Source organism: Scomber japonicus, chromosome 4 (assembly GCF_027409825.1).
Source record: "Scomber japonicus isolate fScoJap1 chromosome 4, fScoJap1.pri, whole genome shotgun sequence".
Taxonomy (NCBI): Eukaryota; Metazoa; Chordata; class Actinopteri; order Scombriformes; family Scombridae; genus Scomber; species Scomber japonicus.
This window is the reverse complement of record NC_070581.1, coordinates 34,982,362-34,999,786: the sequence shown is the minus strand read 5'-3', so window position 1 is coordinate 34,999,786 and position 17,425 is coordinate 34,982,362. Positions and strand designations below refer to the sequence as shown.

General features: G+C 42.9%; 1 protein-coding gene across 1 annotated transcript; it reads left to right on the top strand.

The window, feature by feature from the left end:
* Positions 1–12,721: 12,721 nt before the first annotated feature.
* Positions 12,722–17,151, top strand: LOC128357751 (L-rhamnose-binding lectin CSL3-like). The gene is made up of 7 exons (XM_053318120.1): positions 12,722–12,815; positions 16,114–16,158; positions 16,260–16,389; positions 16,477–16,586; positions 16,670–16,717; positions 16,820–16,952; positions 17,040–17,151. The coding sequence occupies exons 1-7, from the start codon at positions 12,722–12,724 to the stop codon at positions 17,149–17,151; spliced, it is 672 nt and encodes a 223-aa protein (XP_053174095.1).
* The last annotated feature ends 274 nt before the right edge of the window (positions 17,152–17,425 follow it).

Genomic DNA, 17,425 nt, shown 5'->3' with positions numbered 1-17,425 from the left:
TCGTCTTCTCTCCTCCTGTCGTTTTCTCTCCTCCTCCTGTCGTCTTCTCTGCTCCTCTTGTCGTTTTCTCTGCTCCTCCTGTCGTCTTCTCTCCTCCTGTCGTTTTCTCTCCTCCTCCTGTCGTCTTCTCTGCTCCTCCTGTCGTTTTCTCTCCTCCTCCTGTCGTCTTCTCTCCTCCTGTCGTTTTCTCTGCTCCTCCTGTCGTTTTCTCTCCTCCTCCTGTCGTCTTCTCTCCTCCTGTCGTTTTCTCTCCTCCTCTTGTCGTCTTCTCTGCTCCTCCTGTCGTCTCCTCTCCTCCTCCTGTCGTCTTCTCTCCTGTTCTTGTTGTCGCTGGTCATCTTCCTGTTTTCCTGTTGAAGAGATGCATTAAGGATTTTTTATATCTAATCTTCATTTAACCAGGAGAGTCTGATTTGAGATTAAGAATCTCTTTCCAGGAAGGCCTAGCTAGGACAGGCCACATGGATTACAGAGGTATTTAACCATATAGAGTGCAAATCCAAATCTGTGGAGGTATTGTTCTCTCACTTCCAAAGAGTTAAGTGACAAGTGTTTAATGAAGTTTTAGTTATTAATTCATAGAGGTCACAGACAATATCATTATTTTTGCCAGATATCATGTTGGTGTCCCATGAGACACCTTGGGCACGTATTGTAAATAAAAAAACCAAAGAAGCGCCTGGAAAGTTTATTAATCTTATTGACGGAGTTCTTGTTGTCATTACAAATCCTAGAAAATTATACCACACAGTAAATATGATCATTTTTATTCAAAAGGGAGCCATAACATAATTTCTGGATTCAGTCGTGCAGTAAGTGGACGCAGAGTAAAACACCATGAGTACCATTTGAAATTCAGGAAGTTGATGCCTCTTGATGATTTATGTCTCTGCTGAGTAGAGGCTTTGATTCTGTATTTCCTGCTTTGCTTGAGTGCAGACGCTTTGCTCTTTGCTCTCCGCTTTACTTTCTTTTTTTCCATTGCAATCCTATCCTTTTGCTACAGAATTTATGGAAAGCGGGTCCTGGATACTTCTATATCACTGGGAATTTAATTTATGAAAATAAGGCTACCACTATTATTTAAACTCTTTTACTTAGTGAGTGTGGCCTATCAGCAGCACAAGCCTGCACTATAGTGACTGTGATTGAGAAGCTCAGCTAAGCTAAGTTAATTAGCAGCAAGATGCCTCCCTTTTCCACGGATGATTACCACAAACTTCTCCAGAAGATAGCAGTACTGGAGACAAAAATTCATCAGTTCAAAGTGAACGTGGAGGTAAATGGACAATATGGGAATGAAACCACTCTACTGATGACCCAAATCAGTGGACAGGAGCAGGCTAACAGACAGCTAATTAGCACCACCAAGAAGCAGGAGGCTGGTGGTTACGGCAGTAAATCAACCAGTAGTCCTCCGTGGAACTGTCTTGGTGCAAAGCCAAAGCATAAATCATGTACAGATAAATCGCTTCCCTCAGATATGGGAAGACGGTTAACAGGCAGAACCCAGCACCCAGAGACTCGTGATGAAACTGGGTGGCCTGCACTGCCATCGCACAGGAGGGTCTCTTCAACCCCAGTACCAAGGAGAAAACAGCCGTGGACTGTGGCAAAAACAAAAAGTAAGAGCAAACCGACCCAAGAGGCAAGGCAAGGCAGTTTTATTTATTTAGCGCATTTCATACACAATGGCAACTCAATGTGCTTTACATAAAACAGAAAGACATGCAATTTGAGAGACATTAAAACATACAATTAACCCCCCCACCCCCCACCCCCTACCCCACTAATAATAAAAACAAAGTACAGAAAAATAGAAATAGAGAAATAAAATACTAGAATAGAGCATTAAATATAAGATTGCAGCAAAAAATAACAGGGCTTCTACTAGAGAACAGATTTGCTCCGCTTTTACAAAACCCTGACCCCCCAAAAGAAAGGTCATCTTCCAGCACCAGAGAAAGGTATGTGGCTAACTCAAATACTAAAAGGCTACAGAAAGAGCTAACCACTGGGCCTCAGACGCTGATAGTGGGTGATGGAGCTGTGAATAAGATAAATCACTTTTTCATCAAAAACACCAAAGTACCCTGTTTTACCAATGACATGGTGTCCGATATCTCAGAGAAACTTCTGGAAATCACTGCTGAGCATCCGACAGTGAAGTCTCTCGTCATACACACAGGAGCGCTTGATGTTATCAAGCAACAATCAGAGGTATTGAAACGGGATTTTAATGATCTGCTGAACAAAGTTCGATTTGTGAATACTGAGGTGTTTATCAGTGGACCTATACCGACAGTTCGGCGAGGAGACGAGAGATTCAGCAGGCTGATGATGCTCAACAGATGGCTCAAAGATACGTGTGCCGCTCAATCAGTGAATTTTATTGACAATTTCAACATTTTTTGGGAATGCAGACACCTCTTTAAGGCAGATGGATTTTGCCTTAACAAGTCAGGAGTACAGCTGTTAAGCTACAACATTTTTTATTTTGTGCGTCAGTCACCAGCAGTCCCTGCCAAGGACAAGAGGCGAGACAATCCAAAACAACAGATAAGACAGCGTTCTGGAGAAGAATTGCTACCGCCTGAGATAAGGACTGACCATGAAAGTCAGCACACCCAGAGAGAGGATTTAACGTCATCATCCTTACCCCAACACAAGGAGTCTCCCCCAGCCCCAACAGCCCAACAAGTGGAGTCTCCCCCAGCCCCACCAGGAGACTCCCAACTTTCACCCACCAGGACTCCATCCAGCCTTTCTTTCTCCCCACTCAGTCTGGACTCCCCACTTCTGGATTTCACCGACAGGATGAATGACCTTCTCAATGTTGGAATCCAACTCTTTTCTAAAGTTATTAATAAAAACATCAATAACACTCGTACTCTGTTTGCTACGGTTGATAAGCTTACAAACCCCCCTCAACAGATAGCTCCAGAACTCCTTTCCACAGAAAAATGCAATGAATTTGCTTTTTCAGTGAAACATCCAGTCCATCAGGTTAAATATCAACACAAATCAACAAAACAATAAAATGATGCAATCCCTCAGACCTCCCAGGAATAACTCAACTGCAATGTCAGAATTTAAAAGAGGAAACAGTTCAGCATCTAAAACCATCAACATGCTGTCTTGACACAATGCCATCAGATTTCTTTAAAACTATTGTGAACTCTGTCCAAACAGATTTGAGACAAGTAATAAATAGCTCACTTAAATCAGGTGTGTTTCCTAAACTCCTAAAAGTAGCTGCCATTAAGCCACTCTTAAAAAAGAGAACGCTGGATGCTTCCATGTTAACCAACTACAGACCTATCTCAAATCTTCCTTTTATCGCCAAGATTGTTGAGAAAGTGGTTTTTAATCAACTCAGCAATTTCTTGAACTCCAGTGGCCTTTTTGACAAATTTCAATCAGGCTTCCGACCTAACCACAGTACAGAAACAGCTCTTATTAGAGTGTTATATGACATAAGGTTGAACACTGACTCAGGCAAGTCAGTTCTGGTCCTGTTGGATCTCAGTGCTGCGTTTGACACTGTCAATCAATCAATCAATCAATCTTTATTTGTATAGCGCCAAATCACAACAAAGTCATCTCAAGGCACTTTACACATAGAGCATGTTCTAAACCAAACTCTTCAGGTTTTAACTTTAAAGAGACCCAACATTCCCACATGAGCAACAGTGGCGAGAAAAAACTCCCTTTTAACAGGAAGAAACCTCAGGCAGAACCAGACTCAGAAGTGGGCGGACATCTGCCTCGACTGGTTGGGGTTGAGAGGAGAGAAAGGAAGGATAGAGGAGAGAAGCACAATGAAAATCAACAATGGAGCCAGATGGTCCGGGACTGGAATCCGTCATCCGGACGTCTACAGGCCCAGATTACCTGTGAGACCAGAAAGCAGAACCAGAAACCAGAAACCAGAAAGACAACTCCGGGGAAGAAGTTTAGGTTATTGAATGCATTAATAGAACATAAGTGTTAATGGATATAGATGGATGGAGAGAGAGAGAGAGGAAGGAGGAGAGAGGAGCTCAGTGCATCATGGGAGTCCCCCGGCAATCTAAGCCTATGGCAGCATAAGTTAAGAGCTCAAAGAGCCCTAACTATAAGCTTTATCAAAAAGAAAAGTTTGAAGCCTACTCTTAAACGTAGAGAGGGTTCTGCCCCCCGGACCAAATCTGGAAGATGGTTCCACAGGAGAGGAGCCTGATAGCTGAAGGCTCTACCTCCTGTTCTACTTTTAGAGATACTAGGAACCACAAGTAGACCTGCATGCTGGGAGCGCAGTCTTCTAGTAGGTACATAAGGTACTATCAGTTCTTTGAGATATGATGGGGCCTGACCATTAAGAGCTTTGAAGGTGAGGAGGAGGATTTTGAATTCTATTCTGAATTTTACGGGAAGCCAATGCAGTGAAGCCAAGATGGGAGTAATATGATCTCTCTTTCTAGTTTTTGTCAGAACACGGGCAGCTGCATTCTGGACCAGCTGGAGAGTCTTTAGAGACTTGTTAGGACAGCCTGATAATAATGAATTGCAGTAGTCCAGCCTAGAAGTAACAAATGCATGGACTAGTTTTTCAGCATCATTTTGAGACAGGAAGTGTCTAATTTTTGCAATATTACGCAGATGAAAGAAGGCAGTCCTTGAAATGTGTTTTATGTGGGAATTAAAGGACAGATCCTGATCAAAGATAACTCCTAGGTTCCTTACAGTGGAGCTGGAGGCCAGAGTAATGCCATCCAGAGTAATTATGTCGTTTGATAGTGAATTTCTAAGGTGTTTAGAGCCAAGCACAATAATTTCAGTTTTTTCTGAGTTTAATAACAGGAAGTTGCAGGTCATCCAGGCCTTTATGTCCTTAATGCATTTTTGTAGTTTAGTTAATTGGTTAGTTTCATTTGGCTTTATTGATAGGTATAATTGAGTATCATCTGCATAACAATGAAAATGTATTGAGTGATTCCGGATAATGTTTCCTAAAGGAAGCATATATAAGGAGAATAGTATTGGTCCAAGCACTGAGCCTTGAGGAACACCATGTCTAACTTTTGTTTGCATGGAGGATTTATCGTGAACATTTACAAACTGAAATCAGTGGAATCTGTGGATCACAGTATACTGTTGAACAGGTTGAAAACTTGGGCAGGACTCAGGAGTACAGTCCTAGACTGGTTCAGGTCCTACATGGAGGACTCAGCGGAACAGTCCTAGACTGGTTCAGGTCCTACTTGCAGGACTCAGAGGAACAGTCCTAGACTGGTTCAGGTCCTACTTGGAGGACTCAGCGGAACAGTCCTAGACTGGTTCAGGTCCTACTTGCAGGACTCAGAGGAACAGTCCTAGACTGGTTCAGGTCCTACTTGGAGGACTCAGCGGAACAGTCCTAGATTGGTTCAGGTCCTACTTGGAGGACAACAGTCCTAGACTGGTTCAAGTCCTACTTGGAAGAGCGGAGATATTTTGTGACCATTGGAAGTTATGAATCTGATCGAGTGGCTATGACATGTGGAGTTCCTCAGGGGTCAGTTCTTGGACCCCTTCTGTTCAGTCTATATATGCTGCCCTTGGGTCAAATTCTGCAGACCTCTAATGTAGACTATCACAGTTATGCAGATGACACACAGATATACCTAGCACTGTCCCCAGATGACTACAGTCCAATACAGTCATTGTGTCACTGTTTAGAGCAAGTAACTAATTGGATGAACCAAAATGTCCTTCAATTAAATCAGGACAAAACTGAGGTCATTGTTTTTGGCAATAAAGAGAAGAGGATTGCTGTCAGTAAACATCTCGAGTCACTCTCTCTAAAAACTAGGGACCAAGTCCGAAACCTTGGCGTGCTGATAGACTCAGATTTGACTTTCAGCAGTCACATCAAATCATCACAATTGTATATTTTAATGTTTCTCAAATTACATGTCTTTCTGTTTTATGTAAAGCACATTGAGTTGCCATTGTGTATGAAATGCTCTATATAAATATTATTTCTTTGAGTAGGCACTTGGTGGAACTAAAGGTATCATACAACTAAATAAATTAATAGGAGGCAAAATATTAAGGTGGCAGGGAGGATGCCCCATCTGTTTAGGTTTTTTCATCAATATAATTTAGAACTTTGTTGAAAAAATGTATTGTTAGTGTGTCAAGGCAAGAGTAGATAAAAATCTCACATGTTAAAATGCCGACAATATGAATATGAAAAGATATTTGTCCACCCAATTCACCAAATGTCATCAATGCTGATTTTGCCCGTTTCATTTTATACCCTGAGTTATGTGAGAGGGATTTAGAACAAAGTTTAATCATGGTGGACCAAATGGTAGAGAGGTACCTTCTCTCCCTGTCTTCCCCTCAGAGAAGAGCTCATGATTATTAGTCTGGTAAAGAAAATCAAGGAACAGAAAACAAACAATAACAGAATGATTGACATTCTGAGGTATGATCTTCTTTATTGTTTTAAAAGTCGTTGGAAACAAACTAGTAATTAATGTCAATGAAAAATTGTGATAACTCACCATAGTTGGGACGCCTATGGACTTGAACTTCTGTGTCGCAACTCAACTCAACTGATGAGCGGTCCCAGTTCTCTCTTATGATGAACGTGGGGCTGCCTTTGTGAGTATTGAATTCATATTGAAAACAATTCGCACTGTTATTCCTGAATCTCAGATAAATGTAGCAGTGGACTGCCAGACTCTCTCCATACGATTCCTGACCCCCACTGTGGAGAGGAACAAATCCCTAAAAGACAAAAAAGATTATTTTGATGTGTGTCAAGTGTTAATGATATAGAACACTGAAGATGGTTACTGTGGCATTTTTAAATTAAAAGTTTAAGTGTATTATGATTTCTTGGTTTTGCTGTCATTCCTGTAACAATAAACTTAGTTTTTCATGTGGACCTGATACACCTTCACACACTCCATAGTGGACCATAGAAATCTGTTTATTATTATCTGTATGATGAATCTCTGTTTTACAATATGATTAACAACTCACAATAAGATAAGTAACATGATTTAATGTTTCATCATCTTTATCATGTTGTCAATGTTTAGCCTATTGTTAATCTTTATTGTTGCTCGTACTGTTGGTTTCATCATCACCAAATCTGACACTAGAGAGCATCACTGTGCAGAGATGTGACATGAACAGCTGTATTCAACCAGTGGGGAAATGAGAATGTGTCAGTCCTAAATGATGAAGGTAAGAAAGTAAACCTTGTGACTTTAAACAGCAGCAACACCTGTAATATTTAGTAATAGACTGTAATACACCTCCCTAATGCAGTCAGGTAAAAGAGAACAGCACTAACATGTTTATCTGTTACAGACTGTTTACTGATTATCTGACTCAAACAAATAAGCAACACAAAAGGTACAAAAAGTCAAGGACATACATGATCAGAGAGACAAAAGCATTAACAGTTAATCATACATAAGCTAAATGTATTATATAAATTCAAACTGATGAGTGTATGATATTATGAACAAACAAACTCACCTCTGAGGGTAATCTGGAGTAGTACCAGGTGTAAGGAGTCTCATTCCTCACTGAAACTGTAGCACCCATGGTTCAGCATCTGATAAAGAAACATGACTTTTACATTAATTCAGCAATACTTGCTTTTGTCAGTCGAGGTCTGTAAACACCTAAGTGCAGAGTTAGAGGAGCAGCTGTAAGCAGGAAGTACTGGTAAGTTCTACTGTCGATGTCAGTCGACAGTAGAACTCAGAGTTAGTTGTGTCTCAATAAAATAGTGTCAGGAAGCCTAAGTACTGCTGATGGGAATAGAGAGATGAATCCCTTAAATTGAACCAGAGAGGAAAACTTAAAAGGTTTTCATTTGACAGCAGTGATGTCAGCATGATTCTGGTCTCAACTAACACTGGAAACACACATCCTCTTCAACCCTCAAATCTCTTAATTCTGTTCATCACTCAGTCTTAAGATTTATTTCAGGAGATGTTTATGTACACATTGTTGTATTCTTTACAATAATGTTGGATGGTCCTCTCTACAAGAGAGACGAGATACAGCTCTTTAGGAAACTTACTCTGGCTTTTATGTCATGATCCACAAGTTCAGTCTGAACTTGGAAACACTGCTTTTAGCTTTAGTGCACCTGACTCATGGAGCAAAATGCAGCACCTCCTTAGATCTATTTATCTATTTTATTTTATTTTGTTGTTGTTTTTCTCTTCTATCTTTGTAATTGTCTTGATTGTCATTGTAAATGAGCATCACCCTCAATGATCTCTTGAGTATAACTAAAGGTTAAGACTACTAGTACTTGATTCATCCATAGGAGTTTAAATTGACTAAAATATTGCTCATATATATGAAATATATAATTATTTCTCTAAATAAACTGATTATCAAGACAAGTGAAAGAAACCACAAGATACAATTGCTAATAAATAGTTAAAAAATAAACTGTAATAGAAAGAAAGCACAAACCTGCTTGTACTCTTGCTGTGATTTGTCAATGGCTGAAAACGATCCAATTCTCTATGTGAAGTCAAACAGTTCTTATATATAAAGTAGTACTTATATCACACCTTATCTGCTCCTCCCCCTCTGTCTCGGTTTTCACACCCCTCCCTCCAAAATCCCTAATCCCTAACCCTAATTTGTGAAGTGGAGGATCACTTGTACCACAAAACTTGTACAGCTAGTTGTACAAGTTTTGTACAATGTGTGTGTGTGTGTGTGTGTGTGTGTGTGTGTGTGTGTGTGTGTGTGTGTGTGTGTGTGTGTGTGTGTAATCCTCAACTGGGTGCTAATTTATGACACAAGCATGATGCGAAAGAGTTACTAAATTTAACGTTGTGCTTTCATAAGAAGCTGTGACTCAGGAGGTAGAGCAGTCATCCATTAATTGGAAGATTAGCGATTCTGTCATCAGTGTATGAATGTGTGTGAATGTGTTGACAGATGATAAGACTTCTGTGCAGTGTGTCTGTGTGTCACTGACAGATGATATTGACTTCAAAATGCCGCTTTTGATAGGAGTCACTGTGTGACACTTTGCAGCCAAAGGTGACATTCTGGTCCTCATGGGAAGAGTAGAAAGTTAGGTTGTCCACAGTCCTGTAGTACCCATCTGCAGTCTGTCCACTGTCAACTCAGTAGGCAGGCTGATTTTTTCATCTCTGTACAGGACAAAAAGACAGGAAGGGGGATAGAAACCATCTGTATGACATGTAAGCTGGCTGTCTGTCTCTGACATCACCCACCGGGGAGGCCAAAGATGGTGAGAAGCTGGCTGTGTACCTGTTTCTTAGGTCCAGCCGAGTACTTAGAACTCAAATCAAATCACAACCAATTAAAAACATACTGAGGACAGCTGGAGTGTGTGTGTAGATTCATGAGGAAAAAAAGGAATTTAATCCATTTTGGAATAAGGCTATAACATAACAAAATGTGGGGAAAGTGAAGGGGTGTGGATACTTTCTGGATGCACTGTATACACACACACACACACACACACACACATATATATATATATATATATATATGTGTGTGTGTGTGTGTGTGTGTGTGTGTGTGTGTGTGTGTGTATATATATGTATATATATTAGGGCTGTTAGCTTTAACGCGTTAATTGCGATTAGATTAATGCAATCCATAACGTGTTAATTTTTTTTAATGTTGCAAGCCTTTTTGTCCCTTCTACTCACCCATAGACGGCTCCTCTAGCTGTAGCGCTATGCTATGAAGGACAGGACTGCTGGTATCATTAGTGATAGTTTATATCCCAGACTTGTCTGTGCTGTATAAAGGTTTGAGGTAAGGACAAAATAACTATTGGGACAGAAAGGGTTAAACTCATTTGGCCACTTCAGGATATCTGGGAAATCTGCCTTTCGCCTTTGTGACCTCACCTTTGAGGAGAGCTGATTAAACAGAACCCAGCTCTCCATTACTGTAAACATCCACATAGATAAACATGTGCTCATTTTTCTGTGGACTTCCTGGTTCACACTGCAGCACCTGTTGTTTATTTGTCTGTGAACTTCCTGGATCCGCAACAGGCAAACATTGAATCTGATAACCAGAGTAGTGTACACATGAGCTCCGCCAACAATGATTTATAGTTGTGTCTACATTTACTTTATTTTTTATTTTGCTCCATCATCAGATCTACATTAGTCCAAAACGTTTCTGCAAACTAACAAGGTTCCCATCATCCTCAGCTGTGAGACATTGATTTTAACAGAGTGGTCATGTGATCGACTCGACTCTACATTAGTTTACACACAGAGAAGAAATCTACTGAATATCAGACGACTTTGAACATAAAACATGAAATACTTCCAAACCTGTGAGTCACTTCCTGTCTCAGGAGTCAGAAGCTGTCCAAATGAATTTCTCCTCATCCTCTCTCATCATGTGACAGCTTCATGCTCGGCTGTTTGACAGGTGATTCGGTCCTCGCTGTGTTTCTGCCGCTGACATCATGAGATGCTTTCAACTTGTTTTCACTCATCAGGAATTTATTTCCTTGTTGGCAGAGAAACATGTTACAGCCTTCGGAAAGTCCCACTGGTTGAACTGGTCTTCCTGTACACTGTTAGGACTGACTTGTTCTGAAACTCACTATAAACCGGAAGCAACTTGCTCATGTCGTAGATTCTTTGGGTAAATCTACACGATGCTGTATTTAAGCCACAGAAAAAGAGACTGACTAGACACTCAAATCCATCTTTGTAAGCAAGATACAAGTTACATATGCCAAAACACATCACTGGTTACAGATGTTTCCTATTTTTTAGCCTACACGTCTAACCCTAACCCTAAATCTGTCCTTGATTTCCTTCAATCCCACACTACGCCTGCATGATATCCTGCTCTTAGGTGTATCTCTGCACACACTCATTGTTCTTTAACTTTCCACGAGAATTAAACCTTTGCAACACCATATAATCCCCCCTCTGTGGGTCTTCATACCCATTATTAACCAACCATTGCACATGAGAGTGAAAACTCAATCAGATCATCAATTGTCAATCTGCTGGGAAAGAACCTCACAGCCTTTACTTATGACTTTCTTCTCTCATTGAGTTAACATATAATACCTGAAAACAGTTACAAATGTAATGTAAGCATGGCAAAACTCAACTCAGACCTTGTCTTCGTTGTGCAGTCATGTATAAATCAAACATGAATAAATTCAGATAACATGGTGCATTTTACTACATCAAAAATATAAATCAACCTTTACTCAAAATATACTTGAAGCAAAATCTGTAGGAATATGAGTTACGAACTGAAACTTAGCCGAAGATTTAAGACTCATGACATCTATAGGAAATATAACCCTCTTGACCTCTTGCAAATATTTCAGAAAATCAGAAGTCTTAACACATCCATTCGACATCGTGAGATGCTTTCAACTCAGAAACTCAACTGGTTGAACTGGACTTCCTTGATACTTTTAGGACTGACTTATTCTGAAACTCACTATAAACTTGCAAACCTAGCCACAGTAAGACTACAAACAACAACACTTTGTAGATTTCCATTGAAAAATAAAGATTATATGATGTTGTGAGCTACTACCTTATCGTGGTGGAGGGGTTTGCGTGTCCCAATGACTTCAGGAGCTCAGTTGTCAGGGGCTTTATGCCCCTGGTAGGGTCTCCCATGGCAAACAGGTCCAGGGGGAGGGGCCAGACAAAGACAAAACCCCTATGGTGATTAAGATAAATGGTTTTCCGTGTCCCTCGCCTGGACGTGGGTCACCGGGACCCCCCATGGAGCCAGGCCTGAGGTGGGGCTCGGTGGCGAGCGCCTGGCGGCCCGAAGGAGGGACATGGGAACCCCCTCCCACAGACTCACCACTGGTAGGAGGAGCCAAAGGGAGTGGGTGTGCAGTGCGCTGGGCGGCAGCCGAAGGCGGGGACCTTGGCGGTCCGACCCTCGGCTACAAAAACTAGCTCTAGGGACGTGAAACATCACCTCTCTGGTGGGGAAGGAGCCTGAGCTGGTGCGCGAGGTCGAGAAGTTCCGGCGGTGTTCATGAGTGGTGTTCTGTTATTGGACTTCTGTGCTCATCACAGGTTGTCCATAACGAACACCATGTTCAAGCATAAGCGTGTCTATATGTGGACTTGGCACCAGGACACCTTAGGCCGCAGTTCGATGATTGACTTTGTAGTCATGCTACAAAGTCAAGCGGTCAACTTGCGGCCGCATGTCTTGGACACTCCGGTGAAGAGAGGGGCGGAGCTGCCAACTGATCACCACCTGGTGGTGAGTTGGCTCCGATGGTGGGGGAGGATGCCGGTCAGACCTGGCAGACCCAAACGTTTTGTGAGGGTCTGCTGGGAACATCTGGCAGAGTCTCCTGTCAGAGAGAGTTTCAACTCCCACCTCCGGGAGAGCTTTGACCACGTACCGGGGGAGGAGGAGAAGGCTGGGTGGCCCCGAGTGGGCCATGTTCCGTGCCTGCATTGTTAAGGCGGCTGACCGGAGCTGTGGCTGCAAGGTGGTCGATGCCCGCCGTGGCGGAAATCCCCAAACCCGCTGGTGGACATCAGTGGTGAGGGATGCCGTCAAGCTGAAGAAGGAGTCCTATAAGGCTTTTTTGGCCAGTGGGACTCCGGAGGCAGCTGGCAGGTACCGGCAGGCCAAGCGGAGTGCAGCTACGGTGGTCGCTGAGGCAAAAACCCAGACATGGGAGGAGTTTGGCAAGGCCATGGAGAACGACTTCCGGACGTCTTCGAAGAGGTTCTGGACCACCATCCAGCGTCTCAGGAGAGGGAAGCAGTGCATCATAAACATTGTGTACGGTGGGGATGACGCACTGCTGACCTGACTCAGGACATTGTAGATCAGTGGAAGGAATACTTCAAAGACCTCCTCAATCAAGGAAGCAGGGCCTGGGGACTCGGGTGTGGGAAATCCTATCTCTGGGGCTGAGGTCGCCGAGGTGGTCAAAAAGCTCCTTGGTGGCAGGGCCCCGGGGGTGGATGAGATCCGCCCTGAGTTCCTCAAGGCCCTGGATGTTGTGGGGCTGTCATGGTTGACACGACTCTGCAGCATCGCGTGGACATCGGGGGCAGTGCCTCTGGATTGGCAGACTGGGGTGGTGGTCCCTCTTTTTAAGACGGGGGACCGGAGGGTGTGTTCCAACTATAGGGGGATCACACTCCTCAGCCTCCCTGGTAAGGTCTATTCGGGGGTGCTGGAGAGGAGGGTCCGTCGGATAGTCGAACCTCGGATTCAGGAGGAGCAGTGTGGTTTTCGTCCAGGCCGTGGAACTGTGGACCAGCTCTACACCCTCTGCAGGATCCTTGAGGGTGCATGGGAGTTTGCCCAACCAGTCCACATGTGTTTTGTGGACTTGGAGAAGGCATTCGACCATGTCCCTCGGTGAGTCCTGTGGGGGGTTCTCCGGGAGTACGGGGTATCGTACCCCCCCCCTATCAAAGCTTGGTACGCATTGCCGGACTGCCCTTTGTCACTGATCCTGTTCATAATCTTTATGGACAGGATTTCTAGGGGCAGCCAGGACGTTGAGGGGGTCCGGTTTGGTGACCTCAGGATTGGGTCACTACTTTTTGCAGATGATGTGGTCCTGTTGGCCTCATCAGACCGTGACCTCCAACTCTCACTGGCCGCCGCCGAGTGAAGCGGCCGGGATGAGAATCAGCACCTCCAAATCCGAGGCCATGGTCCTCAACCGGAAAAGGGTGGAATGCACTCTCCGGGTCGGGGATGAGATCCTGCCCCAAGTGGAGGAGTTCAAGTACCTCGGGGTCTTGTTCACGAGTGAGGGAAGGATGGAGCGTGAGATCGACAGGCGGATCGGTGCTGCGTCTGCAGTAATGCAGACTCTGCACAGATCCGTCGTGGTGAAGAGAGAGCTGAGCCGAAAGGCAAAGCTCTCGATTTACCAGTCGATCTTGGTTCCTACCCTCACCTCTGGTCATGAGCTTTGGGTTCCTACCCTCACCTCTGGTCATGAGCTTTGGGTTCCTACCCTCACCTCTGGTCATGAGCTTTGGGTCGTGACCGAAAGAACAAGATGGCGGGTACAAGCGGCTGAAATGAGCTTCCTCCGTAGGGTGGCTGGGCTCTCCCTTAGAGATAGGGTGAGAAGCTCGGTCATCCGGGAGGAGCTCGGAGTAGACCCGCTGCTCCTCCGCGTTGAGAGGAGCCAGATGAGGTGGCTCGGGCATCTAATTAGGATGCCTCCCGGACGCCTCCCTGGTGAGGTGTTCAGGGTACATCCCACCGGTAGGAGACCCAGGACACGCTGGAGAGACTATGTCTCTCGGCTGGCCTGGGAAGAGCTGGACAAAGTGGCTGGGGAGAGGGAAGGTACGGTACAGTGATGTTGTGAATAACCTGTACAGTAACTGTCTAATCATCGTACAGACTAACGAATGTTAAGATTTTCATCTTTTATATTTTTTTTTTGCCACGTGTGCATGCTAAGTGTTTAGTGTTAATGATGCTAACAGACAAAGGAGTACTTGTTTAAAGAAACACAGCTGCTCTGTATATACATCTTTTGACTTCTGTGGAAAACTTTTTCTGTTTGATCAACAGTAATATAGTAGCTTTACTACAGTCTGCTCCACCCAATAAATACATAGATTTAGGTTCTACAGAACCGGACGTGCTGGGAAGGAGCCAGGGTCTAGTTGGATTTTTTACATGAAACAAATCCGACCCGTCAGAATAAATACAGGTGTGTTTGTGACATCAGTCAGACTGTTCACCTGGACCTGCTAACATGCTCTGCTTCGGCCTCAGCAGCACTCTGTGTGAGTACACCAACTGGAATATTACAACTTTGATTCGGTTACATTTCTGCTTTGTTAGATCTAATTGCAGTTTTAGAGTGTTGGATGGGACAATGAGTTTACATCTAAAACTTTTTCATCCTCTCGATTATCTCTTAACTGAAGTCAGATTCCTTCAGAGTTATGAGTAGGTTTGTGTGTTCAGGTTCAGATTTCCTCTAAGACACCTTCAGAAGTCACATGATTTATATATTGTCATTAAAGCTGTTACTCTGCTGTTATTTGTCACACTTTATATTTATATTTATATGTTGTGTTCATGTGCTTTATGGGCTTTCGTTCCAGTTTTAAAGTGACTGACTGTTTGATTGATTGATTGAGACATGGTCTCCATAGTAACTTGGCCAAATTAATTGTGCAAGCTGTATGTTTATACAACTTGATTTCATATGAAGGACCTCTGCATTGATTTGAGTTGACATTTTTATGCTTAAAGTGATGAATACATCCTGAATGAATTCATGTTCCAGCCTGTAATGCATGGGATGCTTGTTGGCTTTACACAAAAGCAAAAGATAATAACTGTTCTCATGTGTGACAGTAATGACAGTAATGTGTCTTTTTCAGTGCTGGCAGCAACCTGTTTGTTCACAGCAGCAGGTAAATATCTGAGTGAATGAGATCTATATTATTACACATGTACCGTCAACACACTTCAACTAATCCCTTCATATGTGTACAATCTGTTAGTTACATCCACAGAGGGAGCTATCACCTGTGATGGACACAACTGCGGTAAGACTGAACTCTGTTTTAAGAGAGAAAGCTGTAAAAAGCCACTGTACACTACCTGTTCACTTTAGCAGAACAGTGACCAGTGACAATGATCAAATTTGCAGAGGCTGATTGGTATCACTTGTTTCAGTAATGTGCAGCATCACACGTTCCTTCATCAGATGACCAGCAACATCCAATCATATTCATGCAGGTATACATCATAGTTAGTCTGAGTATTAAAGGACAGGTTCACAACATTTCAAGTACATCTTCAGTATATCAGACACTTTAAACTTTTAAATGTCCAAATAATAATTCATAGATAGTGTCCATACTCACTCGTCTCTATTATCCCAGCTACTGCTCCAAACACAGCATACACTCCCATTTTACAGGTTTCACACTAGTATAAAACTTTCATGAACAAACAGCAAATTAAACATTTTTAACTTCACCTCCGTGTGTTTGCCACCAGGTCAGTTACGTTTCTGCTTCTGACTCACAGTGAATGAAAGCTGCAATTATGTTTTTATAATATGATTTATGTTTACTCTGACAGTCCGCACCGTTGTATGTGAGCACTCCGTGGCAAATCTGCAGTGTGGTAAGATACAGTCTCATTTATGTAGATGTATGATTGATTCATGTGACAAGCAGAATTATAGTTTTCTGTCTGAATTGATTCCTTTCTCTTCTTTCTGTCAGATGAAGGGAAGGTCTTATTTATCTATGGAGCCGATTATGGACGCCATGATAAGACCACATGTGCTTTACGACCCGCACGTTGGCTCCAAAACGTCCATTGTTCAAGACCCACAACCAAAGTTGCTGAAAGGTACATTTCATAACCTTTACTGAACAAGGCAGTTGGATACCGAACTCAGTTTCATTTAATTTCACTCACATCTCTCTGCATCCACAGCTGTAATGGGAAAAGAAGCTGTACAGTCAAAGCCAGCAACTCAGTGTTTGGAGACCCCTGTTACGGCACCTATAAATACCTGGATGTCACTTTTGCCTGCTTGCCACCAGGTCAGTTACATTTCTGCTTCTGACTCGAAATGAATCAGAGCTGAAAATATGTTTTATAACGTGATTTATGTTTACTCTGACAGTCCGCCGCACCGTTGCATGTGAGGGTTCTGTGGCAAATCTGCAGTGTGGTAAGATACAGTCTCATTTATGTAGATGTATGATTGATTCATGTGACAAGCAAGATTATAGTCTTCGACCTGTATTTATTTCTTTTCTCCTCTTTCTGTCAGGTGAAGGAAAGGTGATATCTGTCCTTGGAGCTGATTATGGACGCCCTGATAAAACCACATGCTCTCTCCATGGACCTGCATCTCAGATCCAAAACGTCCATTGTTCTAGACCCACAAGCAAAGTTGCTGAAAGGTACATTTCATAATCTTTACTGAACAAGGCAGTTGGATACCAAACTCAGTTTTATACAGTTTCACTCACATCTCTCTGCATCCACAGCTGTAATGGGAAAAGAAACTGTACAGTCAATGCCAACAACTCAGTGTTTGGAGACCCCTGTTACGGCACCTACAAGTATCTGGAGGTGGCTTATAGATGTCAATGTGAGTGACCGAAGATGATTCGCCTCATTTAGTTTAAAAAGTGGGAAGAAGGCCCCTTAAACAAAAAAACAAACAAAGAAATAACACAGTGATAAATTCATTTAACTCAAGATCCCCTTACTAGTTCCTTTGGGGATTCTTTATAGTCTTCAGCAGTGGATGGAGTTCACTTAGTTGTCATGGAGATGGCACAGTAGTCATAACTTGACCTAAGTTTGGAGCCAAAACACCACCTACTGTTCATCTTGATGAATCAATTCCAATATTTGTATAAAGGCGGGG